Raw genomic sequence first — 18,699 nt, forward strand, 5'->3', positions numbered from 1 at the left:
GCCGGCAAAACTGAACTCACAGAAAGGGTTTTGAGAGTTCTCAACTTAATTTTGAATACATATGAAATGATATTTAAAATATTTCTGTTTCTTTTCTTTTTTTTTTTTTGAGACGGAGTTTTGCTCTTTCACCCAGGCTGGAGCTCAGTGGTGTGAACATGGCTTACTGCAGCCTTAGTCTCCTGAGTAGCTGGGACCACAAGCACATGCCACCAGGCCAGGCTAATTTTTTTTTTTTTTTGAGATGGAGTTTTGCCATGTGGCCCAGGCTGGTCTCTAACTTATTTATTTATTTTTGAGACAGGGTCTCACTCTTTCACCCAGGCTGGAGCTCAGTGGTGTGAACATGGCTTACTGCAGCCTTAGTCTCCTGAGTAGCTGGGACCACAAGCACATGCCACCAGGTCTGGCTGAGTTTTAAATTTTTATTTTTATTTTTATTTTTGTAGAGACAGAGTCTTGCTTTATTGCCCAGGCTGGTCTTGAACTCCTGGGCTCAAGTGATCCTTCCACCTCAGCCTCCCAAAGTACTGGGATTACAGGTATGAGCCACTGCACCCAGCTATGACATTACTTTTTATTGAAGGATCAGGTCTATTGTCACAAATGTGGAGTTCAGATGGTAGGTCAGTCAGCGTGCTAGCTGGAGATGGGACATCCTCTCCAAAGAGCAGAGTGAAGCAGGGAATGTTTGTGTACTGTGGTGTCCGGAGAGCCAGTGCTGTATGGGGAAGCACACCTGACATCTGCCAACCAGAAAGGGAGCCATCCAGCTGCAGCCCCAGGCCTGAGGGAGCATGGGAAAGGGGCTGGCTCTAGAAGCCACTGGCAGGGCTGCATCGAGCCCTCTCCTCCGCCACTGGTGCTTCCTATTGGCCAGAAAAGCAAAGGTTGAGGATCTGTGATGTGTCTGAAGTTTAGTGTGGGTGGAAGATCACGTGCAGCACCGATCCAGGGGGCAGATGTGAGTGCCCAGCACGGACAGAAACTTCCTCTCCATCCTTCTTACCAGCTAACAGAGAGGACCTCACCGCATCCTCCTCTGTAACAGTGGGGTGTGGAGAAGGACACTGCTAAGTGGAGAGTGGTAGCAGGAGAAGTCACTGGCAGTAGTTTTAGCCTGACAGAATCTCTTTGAGTAGAATTACGCAAAAACGAAAAAGGGGTTTCCACCTAGAAAAAGGTGACTTGGGGTTTTTGTTGTGTGACTCCTTCGCAACCAGAGGGATTTTCTTCTCTCTTTGCTTTGAAGGTTTTTCACCTTAAGTCTGGGCTCCATAGACCTTCTGCAATTTGAAAATCACAGAGCCTGATCGTCGGCTGACCCCGGCCAGCACCATTGTTGCACTGCCTTCCCATCCCTGTGGTTTCTGTGTGGTTTTGTGGGAACCAAGCTGTTTGTGGAGAAAGCACGCAGTCGAGTGTTCTTGGGGGAGGGACCTAGTGGGTGGGTGATTGTCCTCCAGGACCCAGGCATGAACAAAAGGTGACCAATGAGAGTAAATAATAGCACACATGAGGGGAGGATGGACTTGAGGACTGTCCAGCTGGGTTCCCTGGGGCAAAGCCTTCTCTCTGAGGCTCCATTTCCTTGGTATTACACACTAACGTCCTGAGTCCTGGGGATGTGTTTTGAGGTTTGGAATTCAACCTGAAGTGACCCAGGCAATAATTTAAACTCTTTTTCCATTACTGAGTATCCATCTGCTCTTTTAAGATACATTCTAATCTGATCCGTCATTTGCTAGATGATGTCATTATCATCTCACTTTAATCAGGTTTGAGGCTGGATGGTAAACTGAGTATCTGAAGTAGTTACACATTAGATCAGTGAGACCTAACTTCAAGGATGCAATGCAGCACAACAAGAGGGGTTTCGGACTGTTCTAAGGGAGTTGATGGTTTCAGAATGCATCCTTTGTAGTGGGCTGTGCAGGATCCAGGGAGAGGATTCTATTGGCCTCTTCCCTGGGGAAGCTCAGAAGAGGAAGATCGTGAGGTCATCTATAGCTCCCATCACTGCTCACATACCGTTGCCCTCTACTCTCCCTCCTGGGTTCCCCTGACTCTTGGCTAGCATGTTGGACAGTGTCTCCCTGGTCTCACCAGCCCCTCCCAGGTCGTAGCTGCAGCACTTGCACGTTTACTGTCAAAGCGCAGCCCGGAAGGGCTCCAGAGGCCCCTAAGTGGACTGACTGCTTGGGTTTCCTATTTTCCTTCCTGGTCCTGGTGTAAAGTCACAGCCCTTCCTTCCCCAATGATCAGGGTCAGCTCCTCCCATCAAAGTGGTCACTGCTGTTCTCCCCTTGGTGGGATCAGGATGTCCAACCTGCAGAGCCAGAGTTATGGGCATGGACAACACGACTTCCCCACGTGGGCCACTGGAGTGATGGCGAGGGGAATTCCTGCTTCCTCTTTGATATCCAACCTTGTGGAGTCTGCACAGTAACATGGCACATGTACACTGCATTCTTGAGGATGGGACCTCACTCTCACATGGCATCACTTCCAAGCTGGCTTTTCAACAGGGTGACCCCTTGCTCCAGCAGGAGGGTGGCTTCCGGGTGGAGCCGTGTGTGATGCAAGCAGGGCTGCTGGGGCTGGGCGTACCTCCCACTCTGCGGGATTTGCCTGTGTGCATTTTCCACCTCCATTCCCGGTGTCAGGGGTTACTCTGGAGGAGCTGCAACTAAGACATGAGGTGATTTAGTTGTATGAGTTTTAGGTTATATTAGGTGGTACAGTTTTCTAGGGCTGCCATAACATTTTATCACAAACTTAGCAGCTTAAGCTACATGAATGTATTATCCCACAGTTCTGACGCGGGTCTCCTGGGCTAAAGTCAAGGTTTTGGCAGGCTGTGTTCCTTCCTAGGGGCTCCAGGGCAGAGTCTGTGTTCTTGCTTTTTCAGGCAGTTGGCAGACAGCAATGCTCCGTGGCTGTAGGCCCTGGGCCCCTGCTTCCTTGCTGGTTGTTGGTGGGGGCTGTTCCCAGCTTTAGAGGCCACCCCGTTTCTTGACTGATGACTCCTTCCTCCATCTTCAAAACCGGCCACGGCAGGTCGAATCCTGTGATATCTCACCTCTCCTCCTCAGTCTCATCCCTCTGATCCAGCCAGGAAAGGTTCTCTGATTTGAAGGGCTCATGTGATTAAATTGGCCTCCCCGCTGTCCCCAGATAATCCAGGATCATCCCTTCACCTCAAGGTCTGTGCCCTTCATCACCTCTGCGTTCATATCAGTCAGGGTTCTCTAAAACAGAGCCAACAGGATGTGTGGATATACAGAAAGATATTTATTTTAAGGAATTGGCTCATGGGGTTATGGAGACTGGCAAGTCCAAAATCTGCAGGGCTGGCTGGCAGGTTGGGGACACAGGGGAGAGCCCAGGCTGCAGTTCAAGTCCAGTGCCCATCTGTGGGGGGACTCCTTCCTTGGAGGAGGTCAGTCTTTTCATTACCTTTAGGTCTTTACCTGACTGCATGAGGCCCACCCACATTAAAGAGGGCAATCTGCTTTGCTCAGAGGCCATCGATTTAAATGTTAATCTCATCCAAAATACCCTCACAGCACACCCAGCATAGTGTCTGAGCACGTATGTGGGTACCGTGGCCCAACCAAATAGACACATGAAATTAACTAATCCATCCACAAAGACCCTTTGGCCATGAAAGGTGACAAAGTTTCCGGAGATTAGGTGCGCACATCTTTGGGGGCCGTTATTCTGTGAACCATACTGATCTTTCCCTTTCTCTCTTCTATTAAAATCCAGAGCTTCGTCTTTTCCTCAGGGATTCATGACACACGACCAAACCAATGGAGTGCGTGGCCCTGAGCTTCCCAAACCAACAGGGAGCACGTGGTACAGAGCCCTCTGGGGTAAGTGCTTCCTTAGGCCTCACCCTGAGACACAGGGCTGGCACCTTGGGGCCTCATGGTTTCTTGCTCCACCATGTCATGTAGGAAGGAGCTTCCTGCCTCCCTCTGTCACTGTGCTGTACTCCCTCCGAGGAGACGGCAAACATGTTCTTTAGAGAACGACCCTTAACATGTACTGTGCTCTCCAGTCTCCAAAGTACTTTTCCTTCTTAGCAGCCCAGGAAACCCCCTCCTAAATGACATTGTTTTTATTGTCACGTGCAGGCAATAAAACTCATAACTCACACCCCAAATAATCATAATAGGTGTTTTTAATTGTTGCAGTTAACTTCAAGCTCACCAAGGTTCCAAGAAGCCAAGAGGTACTCAGGGCCCCAAACTTGCCCTAGGCACCAGCTCTGAGTCTTTCCTCATGCCACCTGGTGGGAGCAGGGCAGAGGGGAATGGGGTCAGCATGCTTAGGGTCAGGTGATGTGGTAGGAGAGGGGAGGTTGCACTCCAGGAAATGACTGTGCTTATTTTGTCCAGCAGTGGCCAACAATGTTCTGCCTGAACACACTCACACATTCCTCACGTGCACACACACTTATGCCCCACACCACAGTTACAATCATGAGACACACGTCACACAGATTCTTATATGCTCCACACACAACACACATGAACACCCACTCATTCACACACTCATACACCACACACACACACCATCACCTCACAGCATGTACACACACATCCCATACACACATGCTGCATTCGTGAACTGCACACAACACACCCACACAGGTACACATACTCCTCATTGCACACAGATAAACTCTCACAACACACAGGTTATATAAAACCCACCACATGCCACAAACAGCAGTGTAGCAGAACGAGAAAGCAGAGACAAGCAGAAAATAATGTAAATTAAACACCACTTCAGATCTTTCCAGAGCCGGAAATGACCACAGATAACATTTTAATGTATTTTCCTCAAGACATTTTCTGATAGGTTTTTCAAAAATAAAATTTTCCTTAAAAAAGGAAATGAATGGCAGATGAATGGATACATGAAATGTGGTTTATCCATACAACAGAATATTATTCAGCCTTAAGAAGGAAGGATGCCTGGCGTGGTGGCTCACACCTGTAATCCCAGCACTTTGGGAGGCCGAGGTGGGCGCATCACCTGAGGTCAGGAGTTCAAGACCAGCCTCCCAAACATGCTGAAATCCCATGTTTACTACAAATACAAAAATTAGCTGGGAGTAGTCGTGGGGCCTGTAATCCCAGCTATTTGTGAGGCTGAGGCAGGAGAATCGCTTGAATTCAGGAGGTGGAGGTTGCAGTGAGCCGTGATGGTACCATTGCACTCCTGGCTGGGTGTCAAGAGCAAAACTATGCCTCAAAAAAAACACACAAAAACAAACAAACAAAAAACAAACAAACAAACACCAAACAACAACAACAACAAAAAAGGAAATTCTGACCCATGCTACAACATGGATGGATCTTGGAGACATTATCAGCAAAATCAGCCAGATGCAAAAGGACAAATCCTGAGTGATTCCACTTAAATGAGGTCCCCAGAGTACTCAAATTCATAGAGACAGAAAATGGAAAGGTGGGGGTAGGGAGAGGGAGACATACAAAGAAGAGAATGAAAGAGGGAAAAAAAGAAAATGGTGTCTGCCAGGGGCTTCGGGGAGGGAGAATGGATGGGGAGTGAGTGTTTAATGGGCACAGAGTTTCAGTGTGGAAAGATGAAGTCCTGGAGCTGGGTGGTTCAGGACTTGCCACTGAACCATGCACTTGAAAGTGGTTAAAATGCTATTTTTTTTTTTTTTTTTAGATAGGGTCTCACTCTGTCACCCAGTCTGGAGTGCAGTGGTACTATCATGGCTCATTGCAGCCTCGACCTCCTGGACTCGAGCCGTCCTCCAGTCTCAGCCTCCACAGTATCTGGGACTACAGGCATGTGTCACCACACATGGCTAATTTTTGTACTTTTTTTTGTAGAGGCGTGGTTTTACCATGTTGCCCAGGCTGGTCTAGAACTCCTAAGCTCAAGCAGTTAGCCCACCTCTGCCTCTCAAAGTGCTGGGATTACAGGCATAAGTCAACACACCCATCCTAAAATGCTTGATTTGATGTGTCTTTTATTGCAATTAAATAAATGAGCAAACAAACGCAAAAGAAGATGGAAAGCTGTGTCTCGATCCGTGGGAAGGTGGAAAACAGCTGATGGTCAGAGACGCTCCTTCCTGGAATCGCCTTTATCACCCCTTCTTTGAAGATAGGTCCTCTGTGTCCCTGGAGAGGGGTCACCGAGGCATTTTGCTGCTGACAGAGGCGCCTCATCGACGATGATACCGTTATTTCAGTGTCTGTCCAGCAGGGGGAGCAAGGTGTCCGGGAATGGCTCCCCTTGGCGCCTTCTCAAGCCCGACCCTCCTGAGGTCTAGCCCCAGAACAAGCAGAGCCAAATCCCAAACCTCACCTGGTTCTGTGCTCAGGCCCTCGCCTGGACACGTGGACGCTGGGCAGAAGCATTACTTCCAGAGACAGTGAAGGCCAAGCGGCCATGTGTTCCTCTGATCTGGTAGAAGCACCAGGATGTTATTTCTTCCTCTTAGAAGAGGCCACTTGAGTGTCAAGAAAATGTTCTCTTACAACTATTTAAGAGTAAGAGGAATCACAGAATAAATATCAGGATAATGGTGAATCAGGGCTTGATCAGGAGAGAGACTATACTACAATCTGAATGGGGAAATTTGGTATAAAGAATTATGAACTGGCCGCGCACGGTGGCTCACGCCTGTAATCCCAGCACTGTGGCAGGCCAAGGCAGGAGGATCACCTGAGGTTGGGAGTTCACACCCAGCCTGACCAACATGGAGAAACCCCGTCTCTACTAAAAATTCAAAAATTAGCTGGGCGTGGTGGCACAAGCCTGTAATCCCAGCTATTCAGGAGGCTGAGGCAAGAGAATTTCTTGAGCCCCGGAGGCGGAGGTTGCAGTGAGCCAAGATCATGCCACTGCACTCCAGCCTGGGCAGTAAGAATGAATCTCCTTCTCAAAAATAAGTGAATAAAAATACAAAATTAAAAAAATAAAGAATTATGAACCACAAGAGGGGATTCCTGAGAGGACCCCAGTGCTCACAGGATCACAGACATAGAGAATGGTGCCAGGGCCAGCACCCACCAAGGGACAAGCAGGGAGACAGGTGTTGCCCAGGGCACACCTCATGGTCAGTCTCATTTATGGCAGCAGCCCTTCCACTTGCAGGGTCGGGGGGATGCACTGTGGAAGGGGTAGGTCCCCCTCTCCCAGTGCTCAGCTCCTCACAGCCTGTGTTAAACCCACCTGCCCTGCAGAGGCCATGGGCAGCACTGGGCAGAAAGGAGAAGTGAGGGCTCTGTCTTAGAGGGACATAGAGGACAGTAGACACAACTCCCTGGGAGTTGGTCAGGGCATGGTTGGTTCCTTGGAGAAGAGGTGTTGGAACCAGCTCTGCAGGATGGCCAGGGCTTTCCCACTGCAGAGCCAGAGTGGGGAGTCCAGGAAAGGGAGCATTGCTCCCTGGTGCAGGCTTGGGGGAACTGGCTGCACCCCCTCCCACCTGACAACCCCATCCTCCTGTTCCAGCCTGTAAGCTGGGTGCAACCGCCTTTGGGGCTGTGGGACTGAGTGGGGACTAAGTTCCCACTCCAGTCTCTCCTGGAGAGAGCTATGGGGCCGAGTCTGTGCGGGATGTGGGTGGACACCCGGGCCTGGACCGTCCTCTTGGTTTGTCGTGGCTGGTGTAGGGTGTGTGTATGTGAGCCAGCCCCCTGCTGCCCTGGTCGGTTTGTTTTATGACCCCTGGCCTGTGGGCACCAGCAGTCTCACTGGAGGCTCTGTGGCCACCCCTGCACCTGCTGCCCACCCCTCAGGCAGAAGGCAGGACAAATGATCAATTTTAATTAGTTTTGATTCCTTTGATTTAATTCTGGCTGCAATCAGAATTTCTTCAGTAAAAAAGCACAGAAAGTTCTGCTCCCAAATAAGGGTCTTGTTAAATAAAGTGGGTCTTTCTAAGCCAGGAGAAGGTCAGCTCAGCTCCTGGGAAGGTAGCAGTACCTACGGCTCAGAGGAGTGGAGGGCTCATCCCTGCGGGAGCCTGGGCCTGTGCCCCAACCTCAGACCAGCATGTGCCCCCAGGGGTGGTGGGTGGGCCCTGGAGGGCAGAGAGGTGCCTCTAGCTGGCTCTTGGAAGTCCTGGCCAGTGATAATTCTGCAGACAACATCAAGTGTCCACTGGAGCCAGGGCCTGTGCTAGGGGCTGAGGATGACAGAGGCAACCCATCTGGCTAAGTGACCTGTGGCTGGAGCAACTGAGGCCTTCTTTCCCCTCAGGGACGCTGATACTCTCTGAGGCCAGGTCTTTGGGGGCGCCAGATACTCTCGTCCCTCGGTTTGCTTGTGGCTTGGTCCTTGACGTGTGATATGTCTCTGTGTGTAGCTGCCACATCCTCCAGTCTCTCTCATACACACTGTTTCCCAAGCACACACTCACAAACACACCTTGTCTCAGACTCAAACTCACACATGCCACACACACACATCACACACTCCATGCACACACATGCATCTACACATACCCCACATGCACATCACACACATACTCTATGAACACCACACACACACACACACACACACGCACACACACACCCTAACCTCCTTCATGCACTTTCCTGACCCTTGGAGACCTGGCTCCTAGATGTGTCTCTGCTCAAATGTCCCCTTCCTGCCTGGGGGCAGCTCTGGACTCTGGTCTACTTTCGGCCAGGGCACACCTAGCCCACTCCCAGGTCCACCTTCCTCCAGTCTACCCGCAGCCTCCTCTAGGCCATCATCAGCCAGCGCTTCATCCTCACCTCAGCGCCCTCCCCGGTCTACCCCCGGTCTACCGTGCCCCCCAGCCTGGACGGAAGTTCTCCAAGTCCTTCCAGCCTGCAGTCCAGCTTACTATCAGCCGGCCCCCACTCTCACTCCAGCTCACCTCCCAGCCTGCCCCTGCAATCTGCTCCCAAAACGCTCCTTTGCAGCTCAGCACCCCAGTCCCGCCCTCAGAGCCGGCACCCCCCCAGCTAGTCCCCAGCTGGAAACCCAGCCCTCACCCCACTCTCACCCCCGCTGAGATTCCAGCCCAGACTCCAGCCCGCCCCGTCCCTCCCACCCGGCGCGCCTGCAGGGCCTGCACCCCACATCTGGAGGTAACGGGCACGGCCGGAGGCGTGGTCTGGGGGGCGCGGCCTGGGGGCGGACTCCCTGAGGCCCCGCCCCACCCCAACCCCATCCGGGCGTCCCCGGTTGCACCCCGAGCCGGACCAAGCGTGACCCAGCCGCGGCCGGCCAGCCATGGAGACTGGAGCGCGGCGGCGCCCGCAACTTCTCCCGCTGCTGCTGCTGCTCTGCGGTAAGGGGGCGTCGGCCCGCACCGGAGGCGCCCCCACTCCCCGGAGTTCATGGGACCCGCGTGGACCCGCGCCTTCCCGCACCTGCGCCGCGGTCCTTCCTTTCCCCCTGAGCTCGGGAGGGGCGCACAGTGACCCTGGCGGGGTCCCCAGGCTCTGCGGGAGGGTCCACCCCGGAGAAGCTGAAGGCGAAGTACTCTGGCGGGCAAGGGAGGCACAGGGTCCCCTCCGGGCTCTTCTGCCGGTGGGGTCCGGCAGCCCCCGCTCCTCCTAGTTGTGATATCCCCCCACTCCCCAGTTCTGGGGTCGCCTCAGGGTGGGCGAGAGAGAGGAGGCGGACCAGGTCTGGCTCCTTCCCCCTTCCCCCTAGGATGGGCTGTCGGTGAGGTAGTGAGCTCCCTGTCCTGGCATTGAGTGCCTGCCCACCACTCACAGGGGCGTGGGCGGGTGGACTCCAGACTGGGTAGCTGGTCCTCCCAGGGCCCTTCAGTGTGTGGACGCCTGTGTGTGTCTTGGAACCGCCTGACAGGGGAAGCGGGGCGACTCGCTGAGCCGTCCGCTCCTAATGTCTTCTTCGGCAATAAATCAGGACTCCAGGGAGAACCGTTGCTCACAAAATGGAAATAGATTAAACTAAAAGCTTATTTTGAAGTACTTTACTAAAGAAATTATCCAAGAGAAAGTGAGAGAGAGAGAGAGAGAGAGAATGTATGTAAGGGCTGTTGGGAAAGAGTGCTTGCTGAGGGCTGGGGTCCACTAAGCGGTGACTGAGCCTAGCCAGTTCTGGGGGGTACGCTGGTGATGGAGGGCCCTGGTCTGGTGGTCCCCAGTTTCCCTGACTGTAAGATGCAGCACTGGGCCTGTTTTGATGATTTGGGATTTGGTAAGGGAGGTAGGAAAAGGGTGGACCAAACTCAGTGTTCATTTTCCTTCCATTGAAGAGGTCTTGGTGTGCAGGACATGTGTGGCTTCATTTGGTGTTCCAGGGCTGGAGCCTAGGACGTGGTTGATTTTGTGTTGAAGTGCAAAGATGTGTGGCAGCTTCTGAAATCAGGAGCATGCTGATTTGGGATTTCAGCAAACTTCCAGTGAGCGCCCCTCAGGTGGAGATCTTGGTCGCTATAATGGAAGGAAGGTCCTCTGGATTCATTCTGGGAGAAGCTGAGGCTTTCCTGACCATCTCCATTATGGAATTGAGAAGGACCACAGACTTCCACCTGCACAGAATCCCTCCTCTTAATAATCCTGTCTCTCGTGGACCCAGTTCCTGAGGGCCACTTCTTTGTCTTGTTGTGTTGGTCCTGACTGTCCCCCTCCAATGGGACATGGGTTCATGCTCCCTGGCCAGAATGGGGACCAGGCCCGGCTTCTCAGCAGACCCTCCCAGTGTTTGCCTGGCCAGAGTGAGATTCAGAGAGAGGTAAAACTTGCTCATGGTCCCAGGCTGATGTGTCAGAGGTGGGACTGGAGCCCACATCTGCCCTGGAGGCTGCTGTGTCTGGAAGGAAGGAGCTGGGTGGGTTCTTCTTGAGTGAGGACTGACTCAGGGGGACCAGCAGGGAGAGTGCTGGCCTCTGGGGCTTCTTTGAGAATTCCAAACCTTTTTCCAGAAAGCATTTGATGCTGTGCAGGGCTGTGGGGATGCGAAGTCTAGCAGTTGTCTACTCAGCAGGGTGCTTTGCTGTTTTCTATTTTGATTCAGTTCCTGCGACCTTTACTAATGCAGCCAGTAGTCCAGCCCTTGACTGGTCTCTTCTGGTCTGGGTGAAAATCCCGATCATGATCCCAAGATTACAAAGCACTCACTGGCCTCAGTTTCCCAGCTGCAATGTAGATGTAATAATAGCAACCTGCAAAGGGCTGCTGAGACCGTCAGTTTGATTCCATTCAGTTAGTCCCTATCGTCTTGTGTTGGGCATGGGATTGTGAGTTGGAAGGATTCATGCTTCAACAAGGGGAGGTGTAGGAAGGCACTCACCAGTGACTGCACTGGGCCTCATGAGGCTCACTCACAGCACCCAAAGATGGAGCACCATAGTGTGTGTGCCTGTGTGTGCAAGCATGTGAACATGGTACCACCATTTTTATCACTAAATGATGTCCTGCTACCATGTTACCTGTGGTCACATTGATTTTGCTGAATCAAGTGGGCCCAAGGGCCATGGCTGGATAGCAGTAACTCTGGTGAATTAAAGACTTGGAGGTGGTGGGCCGGGGGCAGTGGCTCACGCCTGTAATCCCAGCACTTTGGGAGTCCGAGCAGATCACGAGGTCAGGAGTTTGAGACCATCCTGGCCAACATGGTGAAACCCCATCTCTACTAAAAATACAAAAAATTAGCCAGGTGTGGTGGTGCATGCCTGTAGTCTCAGCTACTCGGGAGGCTGAGACAGGGGAATCGCTTGAACCCGGGAGGCGGAGATTGCAGTGAGCCGAGATCGTGCCATTGCACTCCAGTCTGGTGACAAAGCGAGATTCTGTCAAAAAAAAAAAAAAAAGACTTGATGGTGGTGATTGGCCAAGAAGAGGCCCATAGATTTTTGGCACTGGAGGTTCCTTGGAGGTTGTCTGACCTCCATGCTCTTACCTACTCTTCGTAAGGAAACAGAAGTCTGGAGGGTTGAGAGGAAGTTGCCCAACCACAGAGGACAGGGGCAGAGCCACCCAGAATCCACAGCCTCCCAAGGTCGACTGACCACGGCCCATGGCAGCCACTTGCCAGTCTGATCGATGCTCTTTCTGTCAAGGATGGGGAGAGCGCCTGTGTTTCATTTCCAAATGACTAGCCACAAAAGCCCTTTCTCACGGAAGTGCATCTGTTTGGCTGTTTATCATCTCTCGGCGTCTGGAAGTCCCTGAGACAAAAGAAACACAGGCCGGCATGTTCTTTGTTTCCCGATGAAACCAACCAAAATGGATTTCTATTTTGATTCAGTTCCTGCGACCTTTACTAATGCAGCCAGTAGCTTGATTGGCAATGACCCTCTTTTGTGGTGTTGCCAGGAATCTGTCTTTACACCATTGTTCTAACATTGGGTGGGTTGTTGGGTTTTGCTGGGAGCCCCTCAAGCCTCATGTGCACTAGAAATGAGCTTCCTGGGAGGACACTTGGTTTCTCAGGGTGCCTGCCTTGTGCAGGCCCAGGGCTGGTGCTGTCACAGGCATACTCATAGCACCTCTATGGGCAGAGAAGTCATCTCAGAACACCTGCCTGAGGATAGCATGTGGTCCTCAAAGGCACATTGACAATCTGCCCAGGCCAGGTCCTTGCCATGGGGCATGTGGAGGTTCTGGGGTATGCAGAGATTTGGGGCATGCAGAGATTCAGGGAGGGGCATGTTGTCAGAGACCCCTCCTTCTCTTTAGATAGCTGTGCCACCTGGGTGGGTGTTTGTAGAGTCCTGGGAGAGGGGCTGGGCAATGCCCTGGCACTGGGGGTGGTGTGGAAGTGATGCTATCTTTGCCTGGCTCAGTGGGGGAGATCAGGGGCTCAGGGAGAATAATAGTTGCCTGAGGGTAATGGATACTTACCAGGACCTTGTCCCAGAGCTGTGTTTCAGAGCATCATGGTTAATGTGAAAATGCGGCAGACGCAGGCCCTGTGAAGGGAGGTGGGCTGTAGGAACAGCCACGACTTGGGCTGGCTGCGGCAAATACCTCCTAAGAATGGGCTCGAGGGGAGAAGGCAGTGGTTCAGATTCGTTCTAACTTGCAGGATGAGGAGGAAGGAAGGAGGGGAGAGGAAACAGGGGATGGAGAGGAGGGAAAAGAGGGATGGGGAAAGGAGGAAGAAAGGAAGAAGGGGAAGGAGGGGGAGGCGGAGGAGGAAGAAGAACTGGGCTGGGTCTCGGTCTGATAGGTGACAATCAGCATGCTGAGGGGGGACCAGGCCAAAGGGGTCCAGATCTAGGGGTTCAGATTCAGACCTAGGGGTCCAGGTGGGCCAGGCTGTAGGTGTAGGCACTGGCCAGGAGGGACAGGGTGGGGCTAGCCTGGCTTGTGCCCACTGGGATGGTGGGCCGAGCTCAGGAGACTCACCCAAGGGTTCTGAGAGAATCTGTTAGGGAATGACGCCAGGCCCAGGGATGAGGACAGGAGCTGGATGTGGAGAGCAGCTAGGCGAACCTTCAGAGTCCAAGGCAGGGGCAGCTTTAAGGTGGAGGTGCACAGGCCTTAGTTCTCGTCTGGCTCCACATGGTCCCTGGGGCTTGCATCCCTTGGTCACTTATGCCAGGGCTGTCTTTTCACCTGCAGGCAGGTGCAGTTGAGCAGGGTGGCAGAGGGAGGCCTTGGGAAAGTTGCTTTCTTTTGGGCCTCCATCGCCCCATCTCTAAACTGAGGGAGGTGATGAAGAAGGCATGATGTTTTTCAGGCCCTTCCCAGGATCAATGCCGACCTGTACTCCAGAATCTGATGCAGAGCCCAGGCTTGGCATGGGGCTTGGAAATGCCCACTGGGAGAGAAGGAAAGGAAGGTGGGGGTTGGGGGCCAGGGCTAAGTGTGGCCACTCCAGCCAGGAGCCCTCAGGGCAAGGAGGTAAGCCTTGGATGAAGCCCTGCTTGGCAGACCAAGGGTGGGAATTGGAGTGAGGGTGTCAGTCTGAGGCAATGGTGACATGCCACCTGGAGACAGCTCTGTGGGCAGGTGCCTTGGCTTTGAACCTTGACTCCCCTGCCATGTCTCATTGAGCAGGCAGCTGACCCACCCTGCCACAGAGTTTCAGCCTTTTAAGTACCTGCCCTGTCTGGCTGTTGTAGGGCTTGGTGGGTTGGGCCACACTTAGAACAGGGCATTCAGGGAGCACTGGTCAATACTGAGGGAGGTGGAGAGCCAGGGTGAAGGGAAAGAAAAATGTGGCAAGGATCTGCCAGGTAGGTGCCACTGGTTCCATTTCTGAATGGGGACACTGAGGCTCAGGGGGACAAGTGAGTGAGTGTCAGGGTCCAGGGGCAGAGCCAAGGTGAGCATCAAGAGCCTCCTGGCTCCTGCTTGCTGCTCTTCCATCCCCCGTGCCCTTACTCCTTGGAGTGTGGTCCTTGGACCTGCAGAAGGGGTTTGCAGAGATGAGTGCTTTGGCCTCCAAGCCTGCTGGACTGGAATCTACATTGCTTGAGGTCTTCAGGTGACGGTCTGCACATCCGAGTGGAGACACATTGCTTTCCATCTCTCAATCCCGGACCTGACCCTATGTCAGAATCACTTGGGGGTTTTAACAAACATGAATTCTTGGTTTCACACTCCAGAGGCTCCCATGCAATAGGCCTGGGCTGTGGCCTGGGTGAGCCTATTGTGCAGTCGACTCTGCTGGGTCTGTCCTATCTCTGGTGGCTGTCCTGAAAGATGACAGTGCTCAGAGGAACTAGGGATAGAGCCCCCAAGCCTCAGGGCTTTCTGGGTGGGTTCATGAATGGTGGTCCCCACCAGCCTCATAGAAGAATGGTTTCACTTTTGAATCTCTTATTACTCATTGGTTCCTTCAAAGCACTTCAGAGTCTAGAGCTGTGCTACAAGAGAACCTGGGGTCAACAGCTTGGGACCCACAGAAATGAGAGCTGCTGGTGTCCCGGAAGGAGGCTGTGGTGATGGGGGGCAGTCTGATTGTGGAGGAGGAGGGGCAGGTGCTGCCAGCAGCCAGAGGGTCCTGGAGGAGCAGCTCATGGGTGGGACAAGCTGGAGGCTGGGGTCAGCAGTGGTGGGAATAGGAAGTTGGGGCCCGATGGAGACTAACCTTGACAGAGATTTTGTAGGTGCACAGTTATTAACCAATGAAAACACACAGAATCAGAATCACTCTTTTTTACAAATGGGGAGACAAAGGTCCAGAAAGGTGAAGGGCCCGGTTTGGAGTTACACAGCAAATCGGAAACTAAATGGGATGAGGTCTCTGCCTTCTGGCAGATGTACCTGTGGGGCATCTGGAGGGTGCCATGGTCAAGCTTCAGAAGGACATAGGCCTCCCTTCCTGCAGAGATAGTACAGGCTTCTCTTGAAGGGACACCAGCTTCAGTCCTGGCTGGTGCTTGCCCGGGATTCCATGATGTGAAGCCTCAGAGGGCCTATTTGGGTTAAGTGGGAGAGTACTGTGACTGAAAACCCACTTCTGCCTTTCTATTAGACTTTAAATAAACTCTGAAGACCTGTACATCCTGCTCCAACCTTGCTCTAGGTCTACCTTTCCAAAGTCACTTCTTTCCTTCACACCCACAATGGTGTGTACCCTGCCCCTCCACACACAGTATACCCAGCTCCACTGTGCTCCTGCCCGTGCCCTGGACACCTTTGTTCCTCTGCTGTTCATGTTTTCTGATAGCTTCCTGATTTTTATCTACTTGTTCTGTAAATTATTGGGAGAGGAGTATTCTCCAACTATCTGCTGGGTGCGGTGGCTCATGCCTGTAATTCCAGCACTTTGGGAGGCCAAGGCAAGGGACTGCTGGAGCCTAGCCTGGGTGATATGAGATCTTGTCTCTACAAACAACAACAACAAAAAAATTAGCTGAGTGTGGTGGCACATGCCTGTGGTCCCAGCTACTCAGGAGGCAGTGACAGAGTGAGACCTTGTCTCAAATGAAAAAAAAAGAATTCTCCAATTGTAATTGTGAAATTGTGGATTTGTCATTTTCTTCTTGTAGTTCTGTTTTTGCCTTGTGTGTTTTGATGCTGTTATTAGGTGCATAAATGTTTAGGATTGCTATGTCATCTTGATGAATCGAACCCTTTATTGTATTGAAAAGACCCTCTTTAGTAATATTTTTTGCTTCCAAACATACTTTGTCTGATATTAATATAGCCACTCCATCTTTCTTTTGATTAGTGGTAGCAAGACGTGTCTTTTCCACTCTTTTATTTTGAACATATTTGAGTCTTTTCATTTAAAGTTGGATTCTTGTTGGCAGCCTACTGTTGGGCCTTACTGTTTGTTCTTATATGACAATCTTTGCTTCTTAGTTGAAGTGCTTAGACCATTTACTTTCAGTCTGATTATTGATATGGTTAAATTTAAATTTACCATTGTACCATCAATTCTTTTCCTTCCTTTTCTCCTTTTCTGCCTTCTTTTGGACTTAGTGTTTATTATTATTACTCTATTTCTTCTTCCTCTTGCCCTTCTCCTCCTCCTCCATCCTTGCTAATTGGATGTAACTTTTTGTTGTTGTTGTTACTCCAGTGGTTGGTTCAGGGTTTATGGTATGCATCTTTAACTTATCAGTCTATCTTCAGGTGACATTACACTGATAGCCTAAGAACCTGCCATTTCTCCCCGCCTGAACTTTGTGCCATTGCTGTCATACATTTTACTTAAACCAAAGTTATAAATCTCACAATACATGATTATTATCTTTTACAGAATTTAAACATTGAGAAAAATTCTATATATTTACTTACATAGTGAAAATTTCTGATGTCCTCCATTCCTTTGCATAGGTCCATATTGGCTTCCGATAGGCTTTCCTTGTCCCTGAATGACATCCTAAACATTACTTGTAGTTTGGGTGTGTGGGTGATATTTCCTTTCACCTTTTGTATGTTTGCAAAACTTTTTATTATGCCTTAAAAAGCCAGCATTATGGAGATATAATTCGCATGCCCCACAATTCACCCATTTAAAGTATACATCAATATTTTTTAGTACATTCCTAGAATTTTGCAACTATCACTATAATCAACTATAGAACGTTGTTGTCACCACAGAAATAAACCCCTCCCCATTAGCAGTCACTCCCTATTTCCTCCAACCCCCTTAGCCTTAAGGAATCACTAATATGTTTTCTGTCTCTGTCTCTAGATTTGCTTATTCTGCACATTTAGTGTAAATGGCATATATAATATGTGAGATTTTGTGACTGGCTTCTCTCACAGTAGAATGTTTTTGAGGTTCATTCATATTGTGGCATGTATTAGCACTTCACACTTTTACATACAAATAATATTGTATCCCATGGATATGGCACATTCTAGCCATTCATCAGCTGATGGACATTGTTTCGTCTTTTGGTTATTATGAATAATGCCGTTATGAACCTTCATGTAAAAATTTTTGTGCGAACATGTGCGGTATAAATTTAGGAGTGGAACTGTGTAGTCATATGGTAACTCTATGTTTAACATTTTGAGAAACTGCTAGACGAGTTTCCAACGTGGCTGCTTCATTTCACATTCCAATCAGCAGTAGTATATAAAGATTCCAATTTCTGCATGTCCTCACTAACACTTTTTTTTTTTTTTTTGATACAGGGTCTCATTCTGTTGCCCAGTCTGGAGTGCAGTGGTGCAATCATAGCTCATTGCAACCCCAAACTCCTCGAGCCATCCTCCCACTTCAACCTCCCAAGTGGCTGGGGTTACAAGTGTGTGCTATCACGTCTGACTGCCTTTTTGATGATGGCCGTTCTGGTGGGTGTGAGTGGTATCTGACTGTGGTTTGATTTGCATTTCCCTGATGGTTAATGATGTTGATTGTCTTTTCATGTGCTTATTGATCATTTGTATATATTTTTGTAGAAATGACTATTCATATCCTTTGCCCATTTTTAATTGGTTTATTTTTCCCTTTATTATGGAGTTGTAAGAATTCTTTATCAACCTGGATACAAGTCTTTTGTCAGATATACAACTTGCATATATTTTCTTTCATTCTGTGGGTTGTCTTTTCACTCTCTTGATGTTATCCTTTGAAGTACAGAAGTTTTAAAATTTGATATGTCTAATTTATCTATTTTTCTTTTGTTTCTTGGGCTTTTGGTGTCATGTATAAGAAGACTTTTTCTCACACAAGGGCACAAAGATTCTCTCCTGTGTTTTTCTAAAAATTTTATTTATTTATTTTTTGAGACAGAGGCTTGCTTTGTTGCCCAGACTGGAGTGCAGTGGCACAATCTCAGTTCACTGCAACCTCCACTTCCTAGGTTCAAGTGATTCTTGTGCCTCAGCTTCCCGAATAGCTGGGTAGTCTAAGAGTTTTATAATTTAGCTCTACACGTAGGTCTGTGATCCATTTTGAGTTAATTTTCGTGTTGAGGTGAGAAGGGTCCGACTTTATTCTTTTGCAAGCGTATATCCAGTTGTCCCAGTACAATTTGTTGAAAAGAGTATTCTTTCCCTGGTGAATTGTCTTGGTACCTTTGTAGAAAATCAATTTATCATAAGCGTGAGGGTGTATTCCTGGATTCTGAATTCCATTCCATTGGTCTATTTATCTAACCTTATGCCAGTACCATGCTATCTTGATTACTGTTGCTGTGTTGTAAGTTGTAAGATTGGGATGTGTGAGTCCTACAACTTTGTTCTTTTTTTTTTTGAGATGGAGTTTCACTCTTGTTGCCCAGGCTGGAGTGCAATGGCATGATCTCCGCTCACCGCAACTTCCACCTCCCGG

At 50.2% G+C, this 18,699-nt stretch overlaps 1 protein-coding gene across 3 annotated transcripts in view; it reads left to right on the forward strand.

Annotated features, from left to right (window-relative positions):
• The first annotated feature begins 9,206 nt into the window (after positions 1 to 9,206).
• Positions 9,207 to 18,699, forward strand: part of RAMP3 (receptor (G protein-coupled) activity modifying protein 3) — a 28,174-nt gene continuing 18,681 nt past the window's right edge. For 2 of the 3 annotated variants that reach the window (XM_011946792.1, XM_011946789.1), the window contains exon 1: positions 9,229 to 9,325. In XM_011946792.1, the coding sequence (XP_011802182.1) occupies positions 9,268 to 9,325 (58 nt within the window). In that variant the 5' untranslated portion in view covers positions 9,229 to 9,267. Of the gene's footprint in view, positions 9,326 to 18,699 lie in introns of all 3 variants that reach the window. The other variant, XM_011946791.1, reaches the window with a different exon arrangement.

The sequence above is a fragment of the Colobus angolensis genome, unplaced genomic scaffold, assembly GCF_000951035.1.
Source record: "Colobus angolensis palliatus isolate OR3802 unplaced genomic scaffold, Cang.pa_1.0 Scaffold253, whole genome shotgun sequence".
Lineage (NCBI taxonomy): Eukaryota > Metazoa > Chordata > Mammalia > Primates > Cercopithecidae > Colobus > Colobus angolensis.